At 39.0% G+C, this 19,249-nt stretch overlaps 1 protein-coding gene across 1 annotated transcript in view; it reads left to right on the top strand.

The window, feature by feature from the left end:
- LOC107591136 (E3 ubiquitin-protein ligase UBR4-like) overlaps nucleotides 1–18,522 on the top strand; it is a 69,845-nt gene extending 51,323 nt beyond the window's left edge. Inside the window, exons 77-115 of the mRNA XM_016280177.1 lie at nucleotides 1,370–1,588; nucleotides 1,683–1,851; nucleotides 1,966–2,110; nucleotides 2,608–2,693; nucleotides 2,793–2,880; nucleotides 2,971–3,164; nucleotides 4,190–4,429; nucleotides 4,523–4,661; nucleotides 4,864–4,989; nucleotides 5,094–5,222; nucleotides 5,651–5,994; nucleotides 6,094–6,184; nucleotides 6,300–6,384; nucleotides 7,432–7,559; nucleotides 7,638–7,767; nucleotides 7,853–8,010; nucleotides 8,095–8,204; nucleotides 8,319–8,460; nucleotides 8,548–8,629; nucleotides 8,722–8,895; nucleotides 8,980–9,101; nucleotides 9,192–9,389; nucleotides 12,622–12,702; nucleotides 12,782–12,869; nucleotides 12,975–13,102; nucleotides 13,192–13,299; nucleotides 13,383–13,502; nucleotides 13,597–13,787; nucleotides 13,885–14,058; nucleotides 14,892–14,991; nucleotides 15,097–15,315; nucleotides 15,385–15,498; nucleotides 15,594–15,736; nucleotides 16,069–16,194; nucleotides 16,278–16,472; nucleotides 16,548–16,772; nucleotides 17,596–17,686; nucleotides 17,781–17,943; nucleotides 18,052–18,522. Coding sequence (XP_016135663.1) covers nucleotides 1,370–1,588; nucleotides 1,683–1,851; nucleotides 1,966–2,110; nucleotides 2,608–2,693; nucleotides 2,793–2,880; nucleotides 2,971–3,164; nucleotides 4,190–4,429; nucleotides 4,523–4,661; nucleotides 4,864–4,989; nucleotides 5,094–5,222; nucleotides 5,651–5,994; nucleotides 6,094–6,184; nucleotides 6,300–6,384; nucleotides 7,432–7,559; nucleotides 7,638–7,767; nucleotides 7,853–8,010; nucleotides 8,095–8,204; nucleotides 8,319–8,460; nucleotides 8,548–8,629; nucleotides 8,722–8,895; nucleotides 8,980–9,101; nucleotides 9,192–9,389; nucleotides 12,622–12,702; nucleotides 12,782–12,869; nucleotides 12,975–13,102; nucleotides 13,192–13,299; nucleotides 13,383–13,502; nucleotides 13,597–13,787; nucleotides 13,885–14,058; nucleotides 14,892–14,991; nucleotides 15,097–15,315; nucleotides 15,385–15,498; nucleotides 15,594–15,736; nucleotides 16,069–16,194; nucleotides 16,278–16,472; nucleotides 16,548–16,772; nucleotides 17,596–17,686; nucleotides 17,781–17,943; nucleotides 18,052–18,116 — 5,630 coding nt within the window. The 3' untranslated portion in view covers nucleotides 18,117–18,522. The remainder of the gene's footprint in view (nucleotides 1–1,369; nucleotides 1,589–1,682; nucleotides 1,852–1,965; nucleotides 2,111–2,607; nucleotides 2,694–2,792; nucleotides 2,881–2,970; nucleotides 3,165–4,189; nucleotides 4,430–4,522; nucleotides 4,662–4,863; nucleotides 4,990–5,093; nucleotides 5,223–5,650; nucleotides 5,995–6,093; nucleotides 6,185–6,299; nucleotides 6,385–7,431; nucleotides 7,560–7,637; nucleotides 7,768–7,852; nucleotides 8,011–8,094; nucleotides 8,205–8,318; nucleotides 8,461–8,547; nucleotides 8,630–8,721; nucleotides 8,896–8,979; nucleotides 9,102–9,191; nucleotides 9,390–12,621; nucleotides 12,703–12,781; nucleotides 12,870–12,974; nucleotides 13,103–13,191; nucleotides 13,300–13,382; nucleotides 13,503–13,596; nucleotides 13,788–13,884; nucleotides 14,059–14,891; nucleotides 14,992–15,096; nucleotides 15,316–15,384; nucleotides 15,499–15,593; nucleotides 15,737–16,068; nucleotides 16,195–16,277; nucleotides 16,473–16,547; nucleotides 16,773–17,595; nucleotides 17,687–17,780; nucleotides 17,944–18,051) is intronic.
- Nucleotides 18,523–19,249: the final 727 nt, after the last annotated feature.

Raw genomic sequence — 19,249 nt, 5'->3', positions numbered from 1 at the left:
AGGGAGAAGAAACTGAGAGGGAGTGCGGGAGACTGTTAAAGTTAGTACAGATTCATATTGATTACAGAAAGCACGAAGATGTGCTACGCAAACATGGTGCAGCAAAAGGTGAGCTAGTTACATACCATAATAAATGAATAAACAGGTAGGCTAAGGTTATATTCGGTTGTACGGAGTCCCGATCATGAATTATTATATTTCGTAATTACTTATTAAAATCATTATTGCTTAAAATTAATACATAATAATAAATTAATTTTAAAAAATAATAAAACCTGCCGACGTCGTAGAAACTAATTGTTAATTCGAATTATATTCGGAGCTCCGTATAAATAATCTCAGGTAAACTGTAGACCTAAGCTAACACACAGCTGTATATAGGCCTAAATACAGAACTACAGAGTACAGAAGATACTAGCCTACACCACTTAGGCCTATTAAAATATTATAAAAAAAATTAAAACTGACCCGAACCAATAGGTAGTCCTACAGAATGTAGGCTAGATATAGGCAGCAGTAATGTATAATCTAATATAATGCACGCAAATTTGTTCTTTACAGAACGGAGCAGGATCTGAGCGGGAATTGGTTTACGGTGAGCGTGAGCGGAATATTAACGGAGTGCTTGCTTGGGCGGTTAGAGCGACTGAGTGGAGCGCACGTCCATAGAGCGGAAAACGAAGCGGCTTCGCTCACATGCTCTGATCCCTACACAGTGTTCATTGCTCCCTACTCCCTGAGCGGGGGAAATCCGTTGAAGTTTACTTCACTTCAGAACATGGGCTGGAATTGGGAACCTGATGTAGCCTAATGTAGTAATGTTGTCTCTGGTCTGTGAGTGTAAATGCGCTCAGGGGGCGTGGCTTTGGACGGCGATTGCAGGGAGGGTGGGACGTTCGCTTTCAGTGCTATCAGGCTAAAGTTAGCATTTTCCAAGATCTCCTATTGCACCTTTAAGTAAAGATCATGTTCCATGAAGATATTTTGTAAATTTTCTACCGTAAATATCAAAACTTAATTTTTGATTAGTAATATGCATTGCTAAGAACTTCATTTGGACAACTTTGAAGGTGATTTTTCTCAATATTTTGATTTTGTTGCACCCTCAGATTCCATATTTTTTTCCATATACATTTATGGTTGTATCTCGGCCAGATATTGTCCTATCCTAACGAGAACCATACATCAATGGAAAGCTTATTTGTTCAGAAAAAAATTACCCTTATGACCGGTTTTGTGGTCCAGCATTGCATTTGGCAGATGTTTTTATCCAAAGTGACTTGCATTTGCAGTTCTTGCTTTCCCTAGGATCGAACCCATGAGCTTGGCGTCACTTGTGGTACTAATCGAATTCTTTCACTCTATGTAGCGGTGTTGTACTTCCTGCTGCAAGTGAGTTTCCTGGTGGATGAGGGTGTTTCTCCGGTCCTGCTGCAGCTGCTCTCTTGTGCTTTATGTGGCAGTAAAGTCCTGGCGGCCTCCTCCTCTGGAGCTTCAGGTGGAGGTTCTGGAGGTTCATCTCAGCCCTCTCAGAGCAAATCATCCAGCAAGAAGAGCAAGAAAGAGGACAAGGAAAAAGACAAAGAAGGTTTGATGATCTTTGAGCAATAACCAACTATCATTAGGATTAATAATAATAATAAATGGCACTTTTCTCAATGTTCCTGTTGTGTTTTCTGCAGGAGATGGAGCTGGCAGTCAGGAAGATCAGCTGTGTACAGCTCTGGTCAGTCAGCTCAATAAATTTGCAGATAAGGAGACGCTTATTCAATTCTTGCGTTGCTTCCTGCTCGAGTCCAACTCTTCATCTGTGCGCTGGCAAGCCCACTGCCTCACACTGCATATCTACAGGTACTTAGATACTACATGCAAGCACCTTCCCTAAACGCACTCTCTCATGTCCTGTGCTTTGAACGTGGTCCAGAAGTTCCATCATGTTAAATCAAATGAATATTTACCTCGCAGGAACTCAAACAAATCCCAGCAGGACTTGCTGCTTGACCTGATGTGGGCCATTTGGCCAGAACTACCAGCTTATGGTCGTAAAGCAGCTCAGTTTGTGGACCTACTTGGATACTTCTCGCTTAAAACACCTCAGACGGAAAAGAAGGTAGTAATACTCGAATATGTGATTCGGTATTAAATGACTGAGTAGAATTTGATTTATAATTTATGAACATACACTGCTGTTCAAAATTTTGGGGTCAGATTAGGATAGGATTTCTTAAAGATGTTTTTATGCTCACCAGGGCTGCATTTATTTGATCAAAAATACAGTAAAGAGTGACATTGTGAAATTACAATAACTGTGTTCTATTTGAATATATTTTATAATGTCATACTAAATTAAACAGTTGTGCTTAATATTTTTTTCAGGTTTCTTTGATTATAAAGGTTCGTAACATTGCAAATGTTTCATTTGATCATTGTAATGTGTCCTTGCTGAATGAAAGTATACATTTATTTCAAAAGAAAATAATACAAAAGAAAATCTTACTAACCCCAAACTTTTGAGTGGTAGTGTAATAGGTTGGTCATTTATAAGATTTAAAATGTTAGTGTGAGTGTTTTGCCTTGCAGCTAATGTTTTGATTCTGTGTTTTCCAGCTGAAGGAATACTCTCAAAAGGCTGTAGAAATTTTGAGGGCACAGAACCACATCCTGACCAATCATCCCAATTCAAATATATACAAGTAAGTGTTCCCAGCATGATCTCATTGGACTGGGTTATTTTGGGTCATGGATGCGATAACATCCCTTAATTTTAAATTTTTTCACACTTATCTTCTCAGCACCCTCTCTGGACTGGTGGAATTTGATGGATTTTTCCTGGAGAGTGATCCTTGCTTGGTGTGCAACAATCCTGAAGTGCCCTTCTCTGTGAGTGATGTTCATGACATGTCACTTTTAATGGATGTTTTAGTTGCTATGGTTCTAAATGTTGGACTACTTTATTCCCTGTGTTCTTAGAACATCAAACTCTCATCTATCAAAGTGGACACACGTTACACCACCACTCAGCAAGTGGTGAAGCTGATTGGCAGCCACACTATCAGCAAAGTCACTGTGAAGATTGGCGATCTTAAGAGAACCAAGATGGTTCGCACGATCAACCTTTACTACAACAACAGGACTGTACAAGCTATTGTAGAGCTGAAGAACAAGTGAGCATACTCAAAATGTTTTGGAACAATGTTTGTAGACATTTGATGATAAATTGAGATAATTTGACATTTGTGTTCACAGACCTGCTCGCTGGCACAAAGCTAAGAAGGTGCAGTTGACCCCTGGCCAAACTGAAGTGAAGATCGACCTCCCTCTCCCCATTGTGGCCTCCAACCTGATGATCGAATTTATTAAAATATTTATTTTGATCAATGTAATGCATCCTTGCTGTGAAAAAGTATACTTTTCTTTCAAAAGAAAAAATGTTTTTTTTAAAATCTCAAACTTTCGTATGGTAGTGTATTAGGTTAGTGATTTACAAGATTGAAAATGTTGGTGTGAGTGTTTTGCATTGCAATTAGTGTTTTGATTTTGTGTTTTCCAGCTGAAGGAATACTCTCAAAAGGCTGTAGAAATTTTGAGGGCACAGAACCACATCCTGACCAATCATCCCAATTCAAATATATACAAGTAAGTGTTCCCAGCATGCTCTCATTGGACTGGGTTATTTTGGGTCATGGATGCGATAACATCCCTTAATTTTAAATTTTTTCACACTTATCTTCTCAGCACCCTCTCTGGACTGGTGGAATTTGATGGATTTTTCCTGGAGAGTGATCCTTGCTTGGTGTGCAACAATCCTGAAGTGCCCTTCTCTGTGAGTGATGTTCATGACATGTCACTTTTAATGGATGTTTTAGTTGCTATGGTTCTAAATGTTGGACTACTTTATTCCCTGTGTTCTTAGAACATCAAACTCTCATCTATCAAAGTGGACACACGTTACACCACCACTCAGCAAGTGGTGAAGCTGATTGGCAGCCACACTATCAGCAAAGTCACTGTGAAGATTGGCGATCTTAAGAGAACCAAGATGGTTCGCACGATCAACCTTTACTACAACAACAGGACTGTACAAGCTATTGTAGAGCTGAAGAACAAGTGAGCATACTCAAAATGTTTTGGAACAATGTTTGTAGACATTTGATGATAAATTGAGATAATTTGACATTTGTGTTCACAGACCTGCTCGCTGGCACAAAGCTAAGAAGGTGCAGTTGACCCCTGGCCAAACTGAAGTGAAGATCGACCTCCCTCTCCCCATTGTGGCCTCCAACCTGATGATCGAATTCTCTGATTTCTATGAGAACTACCAGGCGTCTACGGAGACCCTGCAGTGTCCTCGTTGCAGCGCCTCTGTTCCTGCCAATCCAGGTGTCTGTGGCAACTGTGGAGAGAATGTGTATCAGTGCCACAAGTGCAGGTACGCATGGTTTGAGTATTGTACAAAGACCCAAGAAAACTGACAGAATTGCAGTAAAATTGTGATTGGAATTGTCTGTTTTGAATTTTCCAGATCCATTAATTATGACGAGAAGGACCCATTCCTGTGCAATGCCTGTGGTTTCTGTAAATATGCACGCTTTGACTTCATGCTGTATGCAAAACCCTGCTGTGCTGTGGATCCTATTGAAAACGAAGAAGATAGGAAAAAGGTAGAGCAGGCATAAATATCTAATAAATGTCCATTTATGTGCATTGTGCAATGTAAAACAGGAATGTGTACAGCTACAAACGAAAGACACAAACAGACCTGGTCAAGTGAGGAATAGTCTAAATTTAAACACACATGCTGAAATTGCATTGAAATTACGAGTTAACTTACTAAAATGTACGTTAATGATTTATCGTGTCCAGGCTGTTACCAACATCAACACTCTACTAGACAAAGCTGACCGTGTTTACCACCAGCTCATGGGTCACAGGCCGCAGCTGGAGAGTCTGCTGTCTAAAGTAAATGAGGCTGCACCTGAGAAACCACAGGTCAGTGTGTCAGCTTCTGCTTCAGACAAATAAATTACTTTTCTCTCTTGAATTACCCAAATGAGTTTTGGGTGTGTTGTTCATGTTTTCATGGCTCTTCACAGGATGATACAGGAGCAGGCGCTGGTCTCGGCACCTCCACTGCCAGTGTCAATCGGTACATTCAGCAGCTGGCACAGGAATACAGCGGAGACTGCAAGACTTCATTCGATGAGCTCTCCAAAATCATCCAGGTTAGAGATAAATAGAGTTGTTACTGTGCCAGAATGGTATTCGAGAACAATACCAGAGAATTTTCACTTATTATTTTTCCGTTATGAAAAAAAAAGTTTTTTTGATGATTTATTTGTTATATAATTTGCTGTTTAGTGTTGATGATAATTTTACATTATAATGAAATACTAATGTTTTAATAATTAAAATATATTATTATTGCTATTTTATTTATTAGTGTTATTTTATTATCAATCTTAAGTGTTGATCATTTTTACATTATGTAATTTATTTATGCAGCTAGTGATCATTCTATATAATTATAAATAATTTAATGAATAAATGTGTTTAATAAATGTAATAGATGGTTAAAAAAAAATAATATTTAACCAATAAAATCATTTTATTATAAAACAGTTGTTGTAAACAGTTTTTATTTCTCATTCAGAAAGTGCTTGCATCGCGTAAGGAGCTGCTGGAGTATGACCTGCAACAGCGGGAAGCTGCTACCAAATCATCCCGCAGCTCCACACAACCCACCTTCACAGCCAGCCAATATCGAGCTCTGTCTGTACTGGGATGTGGGTACACGTCCTCCACCAAGTGCTACGGCTGTGCATCTGCAGTCACGGGCCACTGCATCACTCTACTGCGTGCACTGGCAACCAACACTGCCATCAGGCAGATCCTGGTACTGCAGGGTCTCATCCGAGAACTGTTTGAGTACAACCTGCGCCGTGGCACTGGAGCCATGAGGGAGGAGGTCCGCCAGCTCGTCTGTTTGCTTACCAGGTATATACACACACACACACATCCAAATCTCTGAAGAGACTAACTAATACTGTTTGTTTTACAAGATATCAACTACTTTTGCGTCAATGTATTTTGCAGAGATCACCCAGAAGCCACACAGCAGATGAATGACCTCATTATTGCCAAGGTGTCAGCTGCCCTTAAAGGTCACCGGGCCAACCCTGATCTGGTAACGGTCTTTATTACATAGTAAAGATCACATGTAGCTATTGTTTTTGATGCCTGTGGTAGATCTGTAGTACTTATTTGACTGTTTCTTACAATTGTCGTCTCCTCTCATTTAGGTCAGTAGTTTGCAGTATGAAATGCTGCTTCTTACAGACTCCATTGCTAAGGAGGGAGGATGCTGGGAGCTCAGACTTCGCTGTGGTGAGTCCTGTGGTGGATTTCCAGAGCTAAAAGTCTGAACCTTTATTTTTCCTTAAGCTGTCGATGCCAACCCTGAAGCAACATAAACTACCAAATTTTGATACAAGTTTGATTGCAACATAATTATTGCTGTTAATAGTGTTCATGTTCTGTGTGATTACTGAATTTTAACGTACATTTCTGCCATATGTACATCAATTTGACAGTCACCACTGATAAGCTACTACTAAATATGTTGTAAAAACTTAATTTTCTGTAAAGCTGCTTTGCAACGATTCGTATCTTGAAAAGCTATATACAAATAAACTTGAAATGAATTGAACTGAATTGCTGTAGCTGTTCCACAGAAATATAGTCTCTGTGTCAGATCATATCAGTTATTGGCCTATATTGGAGATGCTGTGATCAATAGTGGATATGTATTGAATTTGTTATATATTGGGTCATCTAATGCTCACTGTTTATCACATATTAATTATATGATAAGTAATTATTAGTGCTGGGCAATGATTAATCACATCCAAAATGTAAGTTTTTGTGTACATAATATATGTGTGTACATTTATTATGTATACATAAATACACATGCATGTGTATATTTAAGAAGAATGTTTATATATTAAATATATTTATGTATAATATAAATTATATGAATATAAATACATTTAAATATTTTCTAAATATATACTTTGTGTGTGTGTTTATAAATACATAATAAATATACACAGTACACACGCATATATTATGTAAACTAAAACTTTTGTTTTGGATGCGATTAATCATTGCCCAGCACTAGTAATTATCTTATTTGGTTTGGCCAGATTTTGAATATCTGTGCTTACCTACTCATGCTTCTCTTTTTTTTTAATTCATGTTTTTGTTTACTAAATTATATCCTTATAATAATTATAAAAGTCATAATTATTACATATGTAATTGTGATTATTATATAATTAATATATTGTGTTATGAATAATTAACATTTTATCTGTAATGGCTAGAATTTTAATATTAGTGCTTCCTACTCAAGCCTCTGTTTATTTTCAGCACTGAGTCTGTTCTTGATGGCGGTGAATATAAAGACCCCTGTGGTGGTGGAGAACATTACACTGATGTGCCTGAGGATCCTGCAGAAACTCATCAAACCTCCTTCTCCAACCAGCAAGAAAAACAAGGTTCGACAGACTTGCAGTACTGATGAGGTTTTAATCGATAAGTATTGATGCACTTACCTGATTTGTACTCTCTAACAGGATGCTGCCGTCGAATCCCTGACTACAGTCAAGCCATACAACAACGAGATCCACGCACAGGCCCAGCTCTGGCTCAAAAAAGAGCCCAAGGCCTCTTATGAAGCCTGGAAAAAGTGCCTTCCTGCTAGATGTAAATATCCAAACTCTGCATCAGCAGTGTTTTCCGTTATTTCCATCAAACGGTTTACTTAATTTTGTTCGCTTGTCTATCGCAGGTCAAGAAACGGTCTCTAAACCTTTGAATAAGGCTGAGATCCGGAGGCAGTACCTGATGGAGAAGTACGTGTGGAAGTGGAAGCAGTTCATGAGGTCCAGGTCAGAAGGCCTGTTCCCTCGCCTGCTCAAACTGGGTCATAACAACTGGCTGAGACAGGTATGTGCCCCTCTCAAAGCACTCTAGAGTGTCTGATTCTTTTCTGCTTTAATGTGCTCTAATGTAATCTGACTCTTCTCACAGGTGCTCTTCACCCCAGCCACCCAGGCAGCAAGACAGGCGGCTTGCACCATCGTCGAAGCTCTAACAACAATCCCCAGCCGCAAACAGCAAGTTCTGGACCTTCTAACAAGGTACATTTGACATTAATGAATCAAACAATCCTTTTTGGACCAGATTTTTCCATATTAGGCTCAATTGAGCCAGATGTAGGAGTCATTTGCAAGTTTTTGTTGTTTGTTCTTCAGTTATCTGGATGAGCTGAGCATTGCTGGAGAGTGTGCTGCAGAGTACCTGGCTTTGTACCAGAAGCTCATCAAACCTGCTCACTGGAAGGTTTACCTGGCTGCCCGTGGTGTCCTACCATACATCGGCAACCTCATCACCAAGGTATCGTCAAAAAATGTAGATACTATAGGGTTATATAGTGAGGATGTGTCATTTCCATTAACCTAAACTTTATGTGGTGTTCTTCAGGAAATTGCTCATCTACTAGCCCTTGAAGAAGCCACACTGAGCACAGACTTACAGCAGGGATATGCCCTCAAGAGCTTGACAGGTGAATTCAAGCTTTTGTGTCTCGTTCAAGTTAAACTCCGAGAACTTCCTGAGAGCTTGTGGCTTGTTTTAACAGTTTCTCGTCTCTCACAGGCTTGCTGTCCTCATTTGTGGAGGTGGAGTCTATTAAGCGTCACTTTAAGAGTCGGTTGGTTGGCACTGTCCTTAACGGCTACCTGTGCTTAAGGAAGTTGGTGGTCCAGAGAACCAAACTGATCGATGAGACCCAAGACATGCTGCTGGAGATGTTGGAGGACATGACTACAGGTTCCAGCCTTCACCTTTAGATCTTCTCTGAGGTTTTTTGTTATTAAAGACCAAATCAGCTCAATCCTATATCTTCTTTTATAGGGACGGAGTCGGAGACCAAAGCATTCATGGCTGTGTGCATTGAAACTGCAAAGCGGTACAACCTGGATGATTATCGCACACCTGTCTTCATTTTCGAGAGGTTATGCAGCATCATTTATCCAGTAAGTAGACTTCAGCTCATTAACATTTTCTTCTAACTTTTGGAATAATGATTTTGGTCAAACTAATTTCTCCCATCTGTGTGTATGAAGGAGGAGAATGAGGTGACGGAGTTCTTTGTTACACTGGAGAAGGACCCACAGCAGGAGGACTTCCTGCAAGGCCGTATGCCAGGAAACCCATACAGCAGTAATGAACCAGGCATTGGCCCTCTCATGAGAGACATCAAGAACAAAATCTGCCAGGATTGTGATCTTGTGGCACTACTGGAGGACGACAGCGGCATGGAGGTGCGTAATCTTAAAAAATTAAAGCATGCATGTCTGCCTATTATAGAATCAAAATCAACTATAGATCACAGTCGGAAGTTACAAGCACTCGATGATGGTTTAAAGTGGATTTTAAGCAAGTACATTAATAACTACAAAAATATTCAAATGTGGCTTGATGCTAATTGTACTTCTGTTTATATTTGAAGATGTTTTCTTGTAAGCATTATAGATAGTTTTTGTTTCTGGTGTAGAACCAAACTTTATTTATATTAAGTTAATGCTATATATTGAGCAGCGGACGATGTTAAAACCATATACGAGATTCATATCTGAGGAAAAATGCATTGTTGGTCAGCGCCATCTAGCATGCAGGCGTGAATTAGCAAAAGGTGATCAATCGTTTCGTGCTCGGTGTGAAAGTGCCGTTCATTGGCGATTCGCCTCGCTTTTTTGTTTTCAGTGTGAAACAGCCTTAACTATGTCAAGTGGCGCAACCAGAAACATGCATGAATGAAAACAAGGTTTTTACATAATTTAAAAATAAATTTAAAAAATACGATTTTTTCCCCCCTTTGTTTTGGGCACTCTTATCTGATCCTTAATTAACATTTTATCTGTAATGGCTAGAATTTTAATATTAGTGCTTCCTACTCAAGCCTCTGTTTATTTTCAGCACTGAGTCTGTTCTTGATGGCGGTGAATATAAAGACCCCTGTGGTGGTGGAGAACATTACACTGATGTGCCTGAGGATCCTGCAGAAACTCATCAAACCTCCTTCTCCAACCAGCAAGAAAAACAAGGTTCGACAGACTTGCAGTACTGATGAGGTTTTAATCGATAAGTATTGATGCACTTACCTGATTTGTACTCTCTAACAGGATGCTGCCGTCGAATCCCTGACTACAGTCAAGCCATACAACAACGAGATCCACGCACAGGCCCAGCTCTGGCTCAAAAAAGAGCCCAAGGCCTCTTATGAAGCCTGGAAAAAGTGCCTTCCTGCTAGATGTAAATATCCAAACTCTGCATCAGCAGTGTTTTCCGTTATTTCCATCAAACGGTTTACTTAATTTTGTTCGCTTGTCTATCGCAGGTCAAGAAACGGTCTCTAAACCTTTGAATAAGGCTGAGATCCGGAGGCAGTACCTGATGGAGAAGTACGTGTGGAAGTGGAAGCAGTTCATGAGGTCCAGGTCAGAAGGCCTGTTCCCTCGCCTGCTCAAACTGGGTCATAACAACTGGCTGAGACAGGTATGTGCCCCTCTCAAAGCACTCTAGAGTGTCTGATTCTTTTCTGCTTTAATGTGCTCTAATGTAATCTGACTCTTCTCACAGGTGCTCTTCACCCCAGCCACCCAGGCAGCAAGACAGGCGGCTTGCACCATCGTCGAAGCTCTAACAACAATCCCCAGCCGCAAACAGCAAGTTCTGGACCTTCTAACAAGGTACATTTGACATTAATGAATCAAACAATCCTTTTTGGACCAGATTTTTCCATATTAGGCTCAATTGAGCCAGATGTAGGAGTCATTTGCAAGTTTTTGTTGTTTGTTCTTCAGTTATCTGGATGAGCTGAGCATTGCTGGAGAGTGTGCTGCAGAGTACCTGGCTTTGTACCAGAAGCTCATCAAACCTGCTCACTGGAAGGTTTACCTGGCTGCCCGTGGTGTCCTACCATACATCGGCAACCTCATCACCAAGGTATCGTCAAAAAATGTAGATACTATAGGGTTATATAGTGAGGATGTGTCATTTCCATTAACCTAAACTTTATGTGGTGTTCTTCAGGAAATTGCTCATCTACTAGCCCTTGAAGAAGCCACACTGAGCACAGACTTACAGCAGGGATATGCCCTCAAGAGCTTGACAGGTGAATTCAAGCTTTTGTGTCTCGTTCAAGTTAAACTCCGAGAACTTCCTGAGAGCTTGTGGCTTGTTTTAACAGTTTCTCGTCTCTCACAGGCTTGCTGTCCTCATTTGTGGAGGTGGAGTCTATTAAGCGTCACTTTAAGAGTCGGTTGGTTGGCACTGTCCTTAACGGCTACCTGTGCTTAAGGAAGTTGGTGGTCCAGAGAACCAAACTGATCGATGAGACCCAAGACATGCTGCTGGAGATGTTGGAGGACATGACTACAGGTTCCAGCCTTCACCTTTAGATCTTCTCTGAGGTTTTTTGTTATTAAAGACCAAATCAGCTCAATCCTATATCTTCTTTTATAGGGACGGAGTCGGAGACCAAAGCATTCATGGCTGTGTGCATTGAAACTGCAAAGCGGTACAACCTGGATGATTATCGCACACCTGTCTTCATTTTCGAGAGGTTATGCAGCATCATTTATCCAGTAAGTAGACTTCAGCTCATTAACATTTTCTTCTAACTTTTGGAATAATGATTTTGGTCAAACTAATTTCTCCCATCTGTGTGTATGAAGGAGGAGAATGAGGTGACTGAGTTCTTTGTTACACTGGAGAAGGACCCACAGCAGGAGGACTTCCTGCAAGGCCGTATGCCAGGAAACCCATACAGCAGTAATGAACCAGGCATTGGCCCTCTCATGAGAGACATCAAGAACAAAATCTGCCAGGATTGTGATCTTGTGGCACTACTGGAGGACGACAGCGGCATGGAGGTGCGTAATCTTAAAAAATTAAAGCATGCATGTCTGCCTATTATAGAATCAAAATCAACTATAGATCACAGTCGGAAGTTACAAGCACTCGATGATGGTTTAAAGTGGATTTTAAGCAAGTACATTAATAACTACAAAAATATTCAAATGTGGCTTGATGCTAATTGTACTTCTGTTTATATTTGAAGATGTTTTCTTGTAAGCATTATAGATAGTTTTTGTTTCTGGTGTAGAACCAAACTTTATTTATATTAAGTTAATGCTATATATTGAGCAGCGGACGATGTTAAAACCATATACGAGATTCATATCTGAGGAAAAATGCATTGTTGGTCAGCGCCATCTAGCATGCAGGCGTGAATTAGCAAAAGGTGATCAATCGTTTCGTGCTCGGTGTGAAAGTGCCGTTCATTGGCGATTCGCCTCGCTTTTTTGTTTTCAGTGTGAAACAGCCTTAACTATGTCAAGTGGCGCAACCAAAACATGCATGAATGAAAACAAGGTTTTTACATAATTTAAAAATAAATTTAAAAAATACGATTTTTTTTCCCCTTTGTTTTGGGCACTCTTATCTGATCCTCTATTGAAATATGTTTTTAAAGATGACTTTTCTTTGCAGCTCCTTGTGAATAACAAGATCATCAGTTTGGATCTGTCTGTTGCTGAGGTCTATAAGAAGGTTTGGTGCCCCACCAATGAGGTAAGCTAAAGAAGATAAAAAGGTACTTTTATTTTTACATATCAACCATGGTTTAAACACTCTGTTTCTTGCAATAAAGGGTGAGCCAATGAGGATCATCTACAGAATGAGGGGGCTTCTGGGAGATGCAACCGAGGAGTTCATTGAGTCTTTGGACTCAACTACAGGTTGGTTTTATGTTGCAGGATCCTTTCTTTAGCATAAGTTTCATTTTTTTCACCATAGTTTATCTCATGTTTCTCACTTGTAATTGGTGTTTTCTCTCTGTTCAGATGAAGAGGAGGATGATGAGGAGGTATATAAGATGGCTGGAGTGATGGCGCAGTGTGGAGGTTTGGAGTGCATGTTGAACAGGCTCTCTGGAATCAAAGATTTCAAACAGGGCAGGCACCTTCTCACAGTGAGTATGAAGTTCACCTCTCTAATTCATCACACACAGATTTCCTCAGAAACTGAAGAAAATTCTAATGATTGTGTTTTGCTTTATAGGTTCTCCTCAAGTTATTTAGTTATTGTGTGAAAGTGAAAATCAACAGACAGCAGCTGGTGAAACCAGAGATGAACACACTGAATGTTATGTTGGGCACATTGAATCTGGTAAGTAACATACCAGAGGAATCATCCGATGAGATCAAATGTAATATTTAAGAGAATATTTGTAATTGATTGTTGTATTTCAGGCCTTGGTGGCAGAGCAGGAGAGCAAGGACAGTGGGGGAGCATCCATAGCAGAGCAGGTTCTTAGTATTATGGAGATAATCCTGGATGAGGCCAATGCGGAAACTGTGTCTGAAGACAAGGTCATTAAGACATTTTGATTTATGCAATGAATATTACAACAAAATAGAAGGGAGACAGCTGTATTCATATCTCTCTGTTGTGTTTCTCCTCCAGGGTAACCTGCTGCTGACGGGTGATAAGGACCAGCTGGTGATGCTGCTGGACCAGATCAACACATTGTTTGTGCGTTCCAATCCCAGTGTCCTACAGGGGCTGCTCCGCATCATCCCTTACCTGTCCTTCGGTGAACTAGAGAAGATGCACATCCTGGTCGAGCGCTTTAAACCCTGCTGCAACTTCGACAAGTATGGTGTTTGTTCATCTCTGTAACCTAGAACTCTGACTTTCCTTTGTAACAATAGTAAAATTGTTGCATTAAACACCATTTGTTTTCATGTACAGGTATGATGAGGAGCACAGTGCAGATGACAAGGTCTTTCTGGACTGTTTCTGTAAAATAGCTGCTGGAATCAAGAATAATAGTAATGGACATCAACTGAAAGACCTCATCTTGCAGAAGGGCATCACCCAGAGTGCTCTGGATTATATGAAAAAACATATCCCCTGTGCTAAGAAGTATGTCATAATATAATAATAGTGTTTATTTCTATATTTTTGTATAAATATATATAATTTGATATAAGATAGTGTTCATTTTTATTTATAGTAAATACTGGTATATGCTTTAATACAATATAGTATCTTTTATACGTATCCCAAAATACATATTGTAGATATTATAAATTATATTTAGATACATATTTGTGATTTATTTTGTTTATTTATATATATTCAAATACATTTTATATAAAAACATGTATCATTTATAATACTGTAATTATTATTTATAGTAAATGTATTAATATTTGTTTTATTTTTATTTTTTAATTAAAATGTCATTTGTAGTTGTATTTATTAATGTGTATATCCACATTAATAAAAACTAAATTTAAATATTTGAGACTTTGATTTAAAGTCTTTGCAACTTTACAGATCTTCTTTATGCACCAAGAGCTTGTAGCACTCCAAAGAGAAAGGAAAAATTTTAATTGCATCATATGACCCCTTTAATACATACAGTAGATTTACTATAAATAATAATTACAGTATAATAAATTATGTATGTGTGTCTGTGTGTGTGTAGTGCAGATAGAGTCCCGATATCCAGAAATACATTTTATAGATACATATTTATTATCTCTATTTTCTTATGTATTAGATTTAGTTTTATATTTATAAGTTTGATAAGTTATTCATTCATGTTTTTTCATTTATACAATATAAAATAAATCATTATTTTTGAACTAATGAAAAATATAAAACAACAAGAAATGCAATGCAATGCATCTACCTTATCCAAAAACATTACTATTATAAAGTGATTACCTAAACTAAATAATAATTTGCAGCCTGGATGCAGACGTTTGGAAGAAGTTCCTTGCTCGACCAGCCCTTCCGTTTGTCCTGAGACTTCTGCGTGGTCTGGCCACCCAGCACCCCCCTACACAGGTAACACTTTTATCACTAGTTTGAGAAGTTTTGATCTTTTTATTTCATGCTGTATCCCTGTACACAGACAACTAACATAAATCATCTTTTCTCCTCTTCTTATAGATGCTAATCGGAACAGATTCAATAACCAATTTACACAAGCTGGAGCAGGTGTCCAGTGACGAGGGTATCGGCACTTTAGCAGAGAATCTTCTGGAGGCACTAAGGGAACTCACAGAGGTTAATGTGAAGATCGACGCTGCCCGAAGGGAGACTCGAGCGGAGAAGAAACGCATGGCCATGGCGATGAGGCAGAAAGCTCTCGGCACACTGGGAATGACAGTGAGTTGCAAATATAGATAGAAGCTTGATGTATAATCGACTTTATAATCGTTTTTCACTTCGTTTTAGACCAATGAGAAGGGCCAGGTGGTGACCAAGACGACCCTGCTTAAACAGATGGAGGAACTCATAGAAGAACCTGGGTTGACTTGCTGCATTTGTAGAGAGGGCTACAAGTTCCAGGTCCATTTATCTACCAATGACGTTTTATTTAGCTGTAGATGTAAATGCTCAACCTCTTCATTGTCTTATCCTTGATTATACTTTGTACCCCACAGCCAACCAAAGTTCTGGGCATCTACACATTTACAAAGCGTGTGCCCCTAGAGGAGTTTGAGAACAAACCCCGCAAGCAGCAGGGCTACAGCACTGTCTCACACTTTAACATAGTCCACTATGACTGTCATCTTGCTGCTGTCAGGTGCGTGAAACTGCAATAGATTTGATTAAAGGAATATTTCACCCAAAAACAATCATTTACTCATCCTCAAGTTGTTCCAAACCTGTATGAGTTTTTTTTCATCTGTTGAACACAAAAAATATATTTTGAATAATGTTGGTAACCAAACAGCTGACGGTAGCCATTGACTTCCATAGTATGGAAAAAAATGCTGTGGAAGTCAATGGCTACAGTCAACTGAGAGTGATTGGTGATTGAGGGACAGAATTTTTTTATTTTTGGGTGAACTATCGCTTCAAGGAAGGTTTTATCTCACATGTTTCATAATGTTCCCTCTTGTCGGTCTGGATCAGGCTTGCCAGAGGGCGTGAGGAATGGGACAGTGCTGCACTACAAAATGCCAACACAAAGTGCAATGGTCTCCTACCAGTGTGGGGGCCTCACGTACCAGAATCTGCCTTCGCCACCTGCCTGGCAAGGTACGTCATGCCTGCAGATTATTTAAACCAAGCTGTACTCCTCAATATTTACAGGATTTTAAGCTTGTTTTGTACTGTTACAGGCACAACACATATCTGCAAGAGTGCACAGGGCAAAGGGAACCCACGTACCAGCTCAACATTCACGATACCAAGCTGCTGTTCCTGCGCTTTGCTATGGAGCAGTCCTTCAGCGTGGACACAGGTGGAGGAGGCCGCGAGAGCAACATCCACCTCATCCCTTACATCATTCACACCATTCTCTACGTCCTCAACACGTACGTTTATCAAAGATGAGAATTGAGTTCCAGTGCGTTTTGAGATTTAATTTTTTTTTCTGAATTTCTCTTCAGAACAAGGGCCACATCACGGGAGGAGAAGAATCTTCAGAGCTTCTTAGAGCAGCCTTGTGAAAAGTGGGTGGAGACTTCGTACGAGGTGGATGGGCCGCACTACTTCACCATATTGGCCATGCACATCCTGCCACCCGAGCGCTGGAGAACTACACGTCTCGACTTCCTTCGTAGGCTGCTGGTCACTTCACATGCCCGCAAGGTTTCACCAGGGGGTGCTAACAAGTAAGGGAACAAATCATGACTGTGCATGTGTCAGAGCATGAACTTTAAAGAGCTTGTGCAAGCGTATGCTGTACTTTACGTGCTGAGGGTGTCTATTTTTGGTTTTGGCAAGTGTTTTATGCTTACTCAAACTGCCGATGTTGGCTTTAAGACTGTATTATGCTTTAGAATATTGATGCAAGATTATATCAGACATGGCTTGTGCTGGGTGTGTCAGATTGTTTCAGGCCTCAGTATTACTGTTTGTCAAATTTTTCGCTTTCAAAGTGACTACTGTGTTTCAGTTTTTTTTTTGTTTTTTTATGTTATACATTATATAATGTAATATATAATTATATTATTTTATGCAATATTATTAATATAATTACGTATATGCATGCATTTTGTGTGTATGTGTATATATTATGCAAGATTATAATCTCACATTTTTAAATATTTTTTTAATTTTTTATATATATATATATATATATATATATATATACATATACACACACATACAAAATGCATGCATATATGTAATAATATTAATAAAATAATTACTCAATTTAATTGCAGTTTTTGATTTAATTGCAATATTGATACATGCATTTTATTTTTTTTAATGATGATTGTTTAATTGCTTTTAATGATTATTAATTTGCGTTTTGTTTTTTGTTGTATTAAATGTATATTTTCTACATTATAACTATATATATATATATATATATATATATATATCTCAAGCTATATATGGTATGGTTATACATATATTTATGTGTCAGGTTTATTTGTTTTGAATAATATCTGTCTGATAAGTGATTTAATTGTATATTTGTATATTCAGGCTCACAGACAAAGCCGTGAAGGAGTATGCCGTTTACCGCTCACCGCTTCTCTTCTGGGGTCTGGTGGATCTTGTCTATGATATGTTCAGGGTACGAGAATGTGTTCTTTTTTTGCACTTGTGTAATTTCTAATAAGTTCATATTTCCATGAAATCTTAATTTTATCTGCCCATTCCCACAACAGAAAGTGCCCACCAGCAACACAGAGGGAGGCTGGTCCTTCTCGCTCGCAGAGTACATAAGGCACAATGACATGCCCATCTATGAGGCTTCAGAAAGGATTTTGAGGGCTTTCCAGGATGAGCTCATGCCTGCTGAATCCTTCTCTGAGTTCCTGGATGTCGTAGGTCAGACATTTTTAAATACACTTTCCTGCCATATACTGAACACAAAGCTCAGTGAAAAAAAATGTTGAGCTATCGAATATTAATCTCTTGTACTGACTCTTTTCCCAGGTCTTCTGTCAGACATCCCAGACCCTGACACCTTCCTGCAGGACCTGTTGAACTCTGTGCCCTGATGGCACACTTTATGCACCTCACTTATGGACTCGTGAGCTCTCTGTCCAGTGCAGGTGTTCCTTAAACACGGAGTCTGTCTGTTACCCGGACACCGCTATTCGCAACTCCATAAGGACACCTTTCAATCGGGGCCCAGGCTCCCAAAACTTCTATCAGCTCGCATACACACTCATTCACCTCCACTTCTGCTCCTGATCTCTGCGTGGGTTCATTCAGTTATAACTCTCTCCTAAACAAGAAAGTGACGTATAGCCTGACGAGTTAATGCGCATTTACTCTACAGTGGTTTTATAACACCTAATACACACAAACACACCATGCTGTTTTGATCAGACATGTTGCAGGTAATTTGATTTGGAATTATTTCATAAATAACCCTGATGGCTTTTATTTTCCCCGGTGTTTGAATTTGAGTTGAATTACTGAAATAAATGAACTTTTCCACGACATTCTAATTTGAGATGCACCTGTATTTAATATGTAGTTATATATATATATTTCTATTTAGCTTTATTTTTCAGCAAGACAAACACTGCATCAGATATAATAAAACTGCGAAGGGAGGGTTCTTCACTTCTGGAAGTTTCTTTAAAGGTTCCCTAAATCCTTCTATCCAGTATGTTTTCTTGTTCCCATCACAGACACTGTAATATACAGTATAAAATATGACAGAAATCCTTTTTTCTTTCCACATTATTACAATTAATTGAAAGTATGAGTGAATTTTAATCCATTTCGTTACTTTTGGTTGAGTAGACCAGTCATTATATCTGTGTTCTACCTGACAATTTATAAATTTATAAACTGTCAAGTCACTATGACGATATCACTTTCCATCCCAAGTCTTTTAGTAAAAACCCTTGACAAAAGACTTCCTCTGGGACGTGACCTCATTTTGGTGGGAGAAGAACAGCACAATCGCACCTATTAATGGATCTGAGTATTAATCATAATGATTTACAATTATAAATGTTCTGAAATGAAAAGTGTCAAATCGTGATCGTAGCATACTTATAGCATATTTAAACATATCTCGCCGTTTTCTGTACCCTTTTATAGAAACATTTACAACACAAAAAAATATTGATTTTGTTACAAAGTTCAAATAAGAAGCTACTGTACGGATCACAAA

Source organism: Sinocyclocheilus grahami, unplaced genomic scaffold (assembly GCF_001515645.1).
Source record: "Sinocyclocheilus grahami isolate Dianchi unplaced genomic scaffold, SAMN03320097.WGS_v1.1 scaffold137.1, whole genome shotgun sequence".
NCBI classification, from domain to species: Eukaryota; Metazoa; Chordata; class Actinopteri; order Cypriniformes; family Cyprinidae; genus Sinocyclocheilus; species Sinocyclocheilus grahami.
The sequence above is the reverse complement of the archived record's forward strand: the minus strand, read 5'-3'. Positions and strand labels throughout refer to the sequence as shown.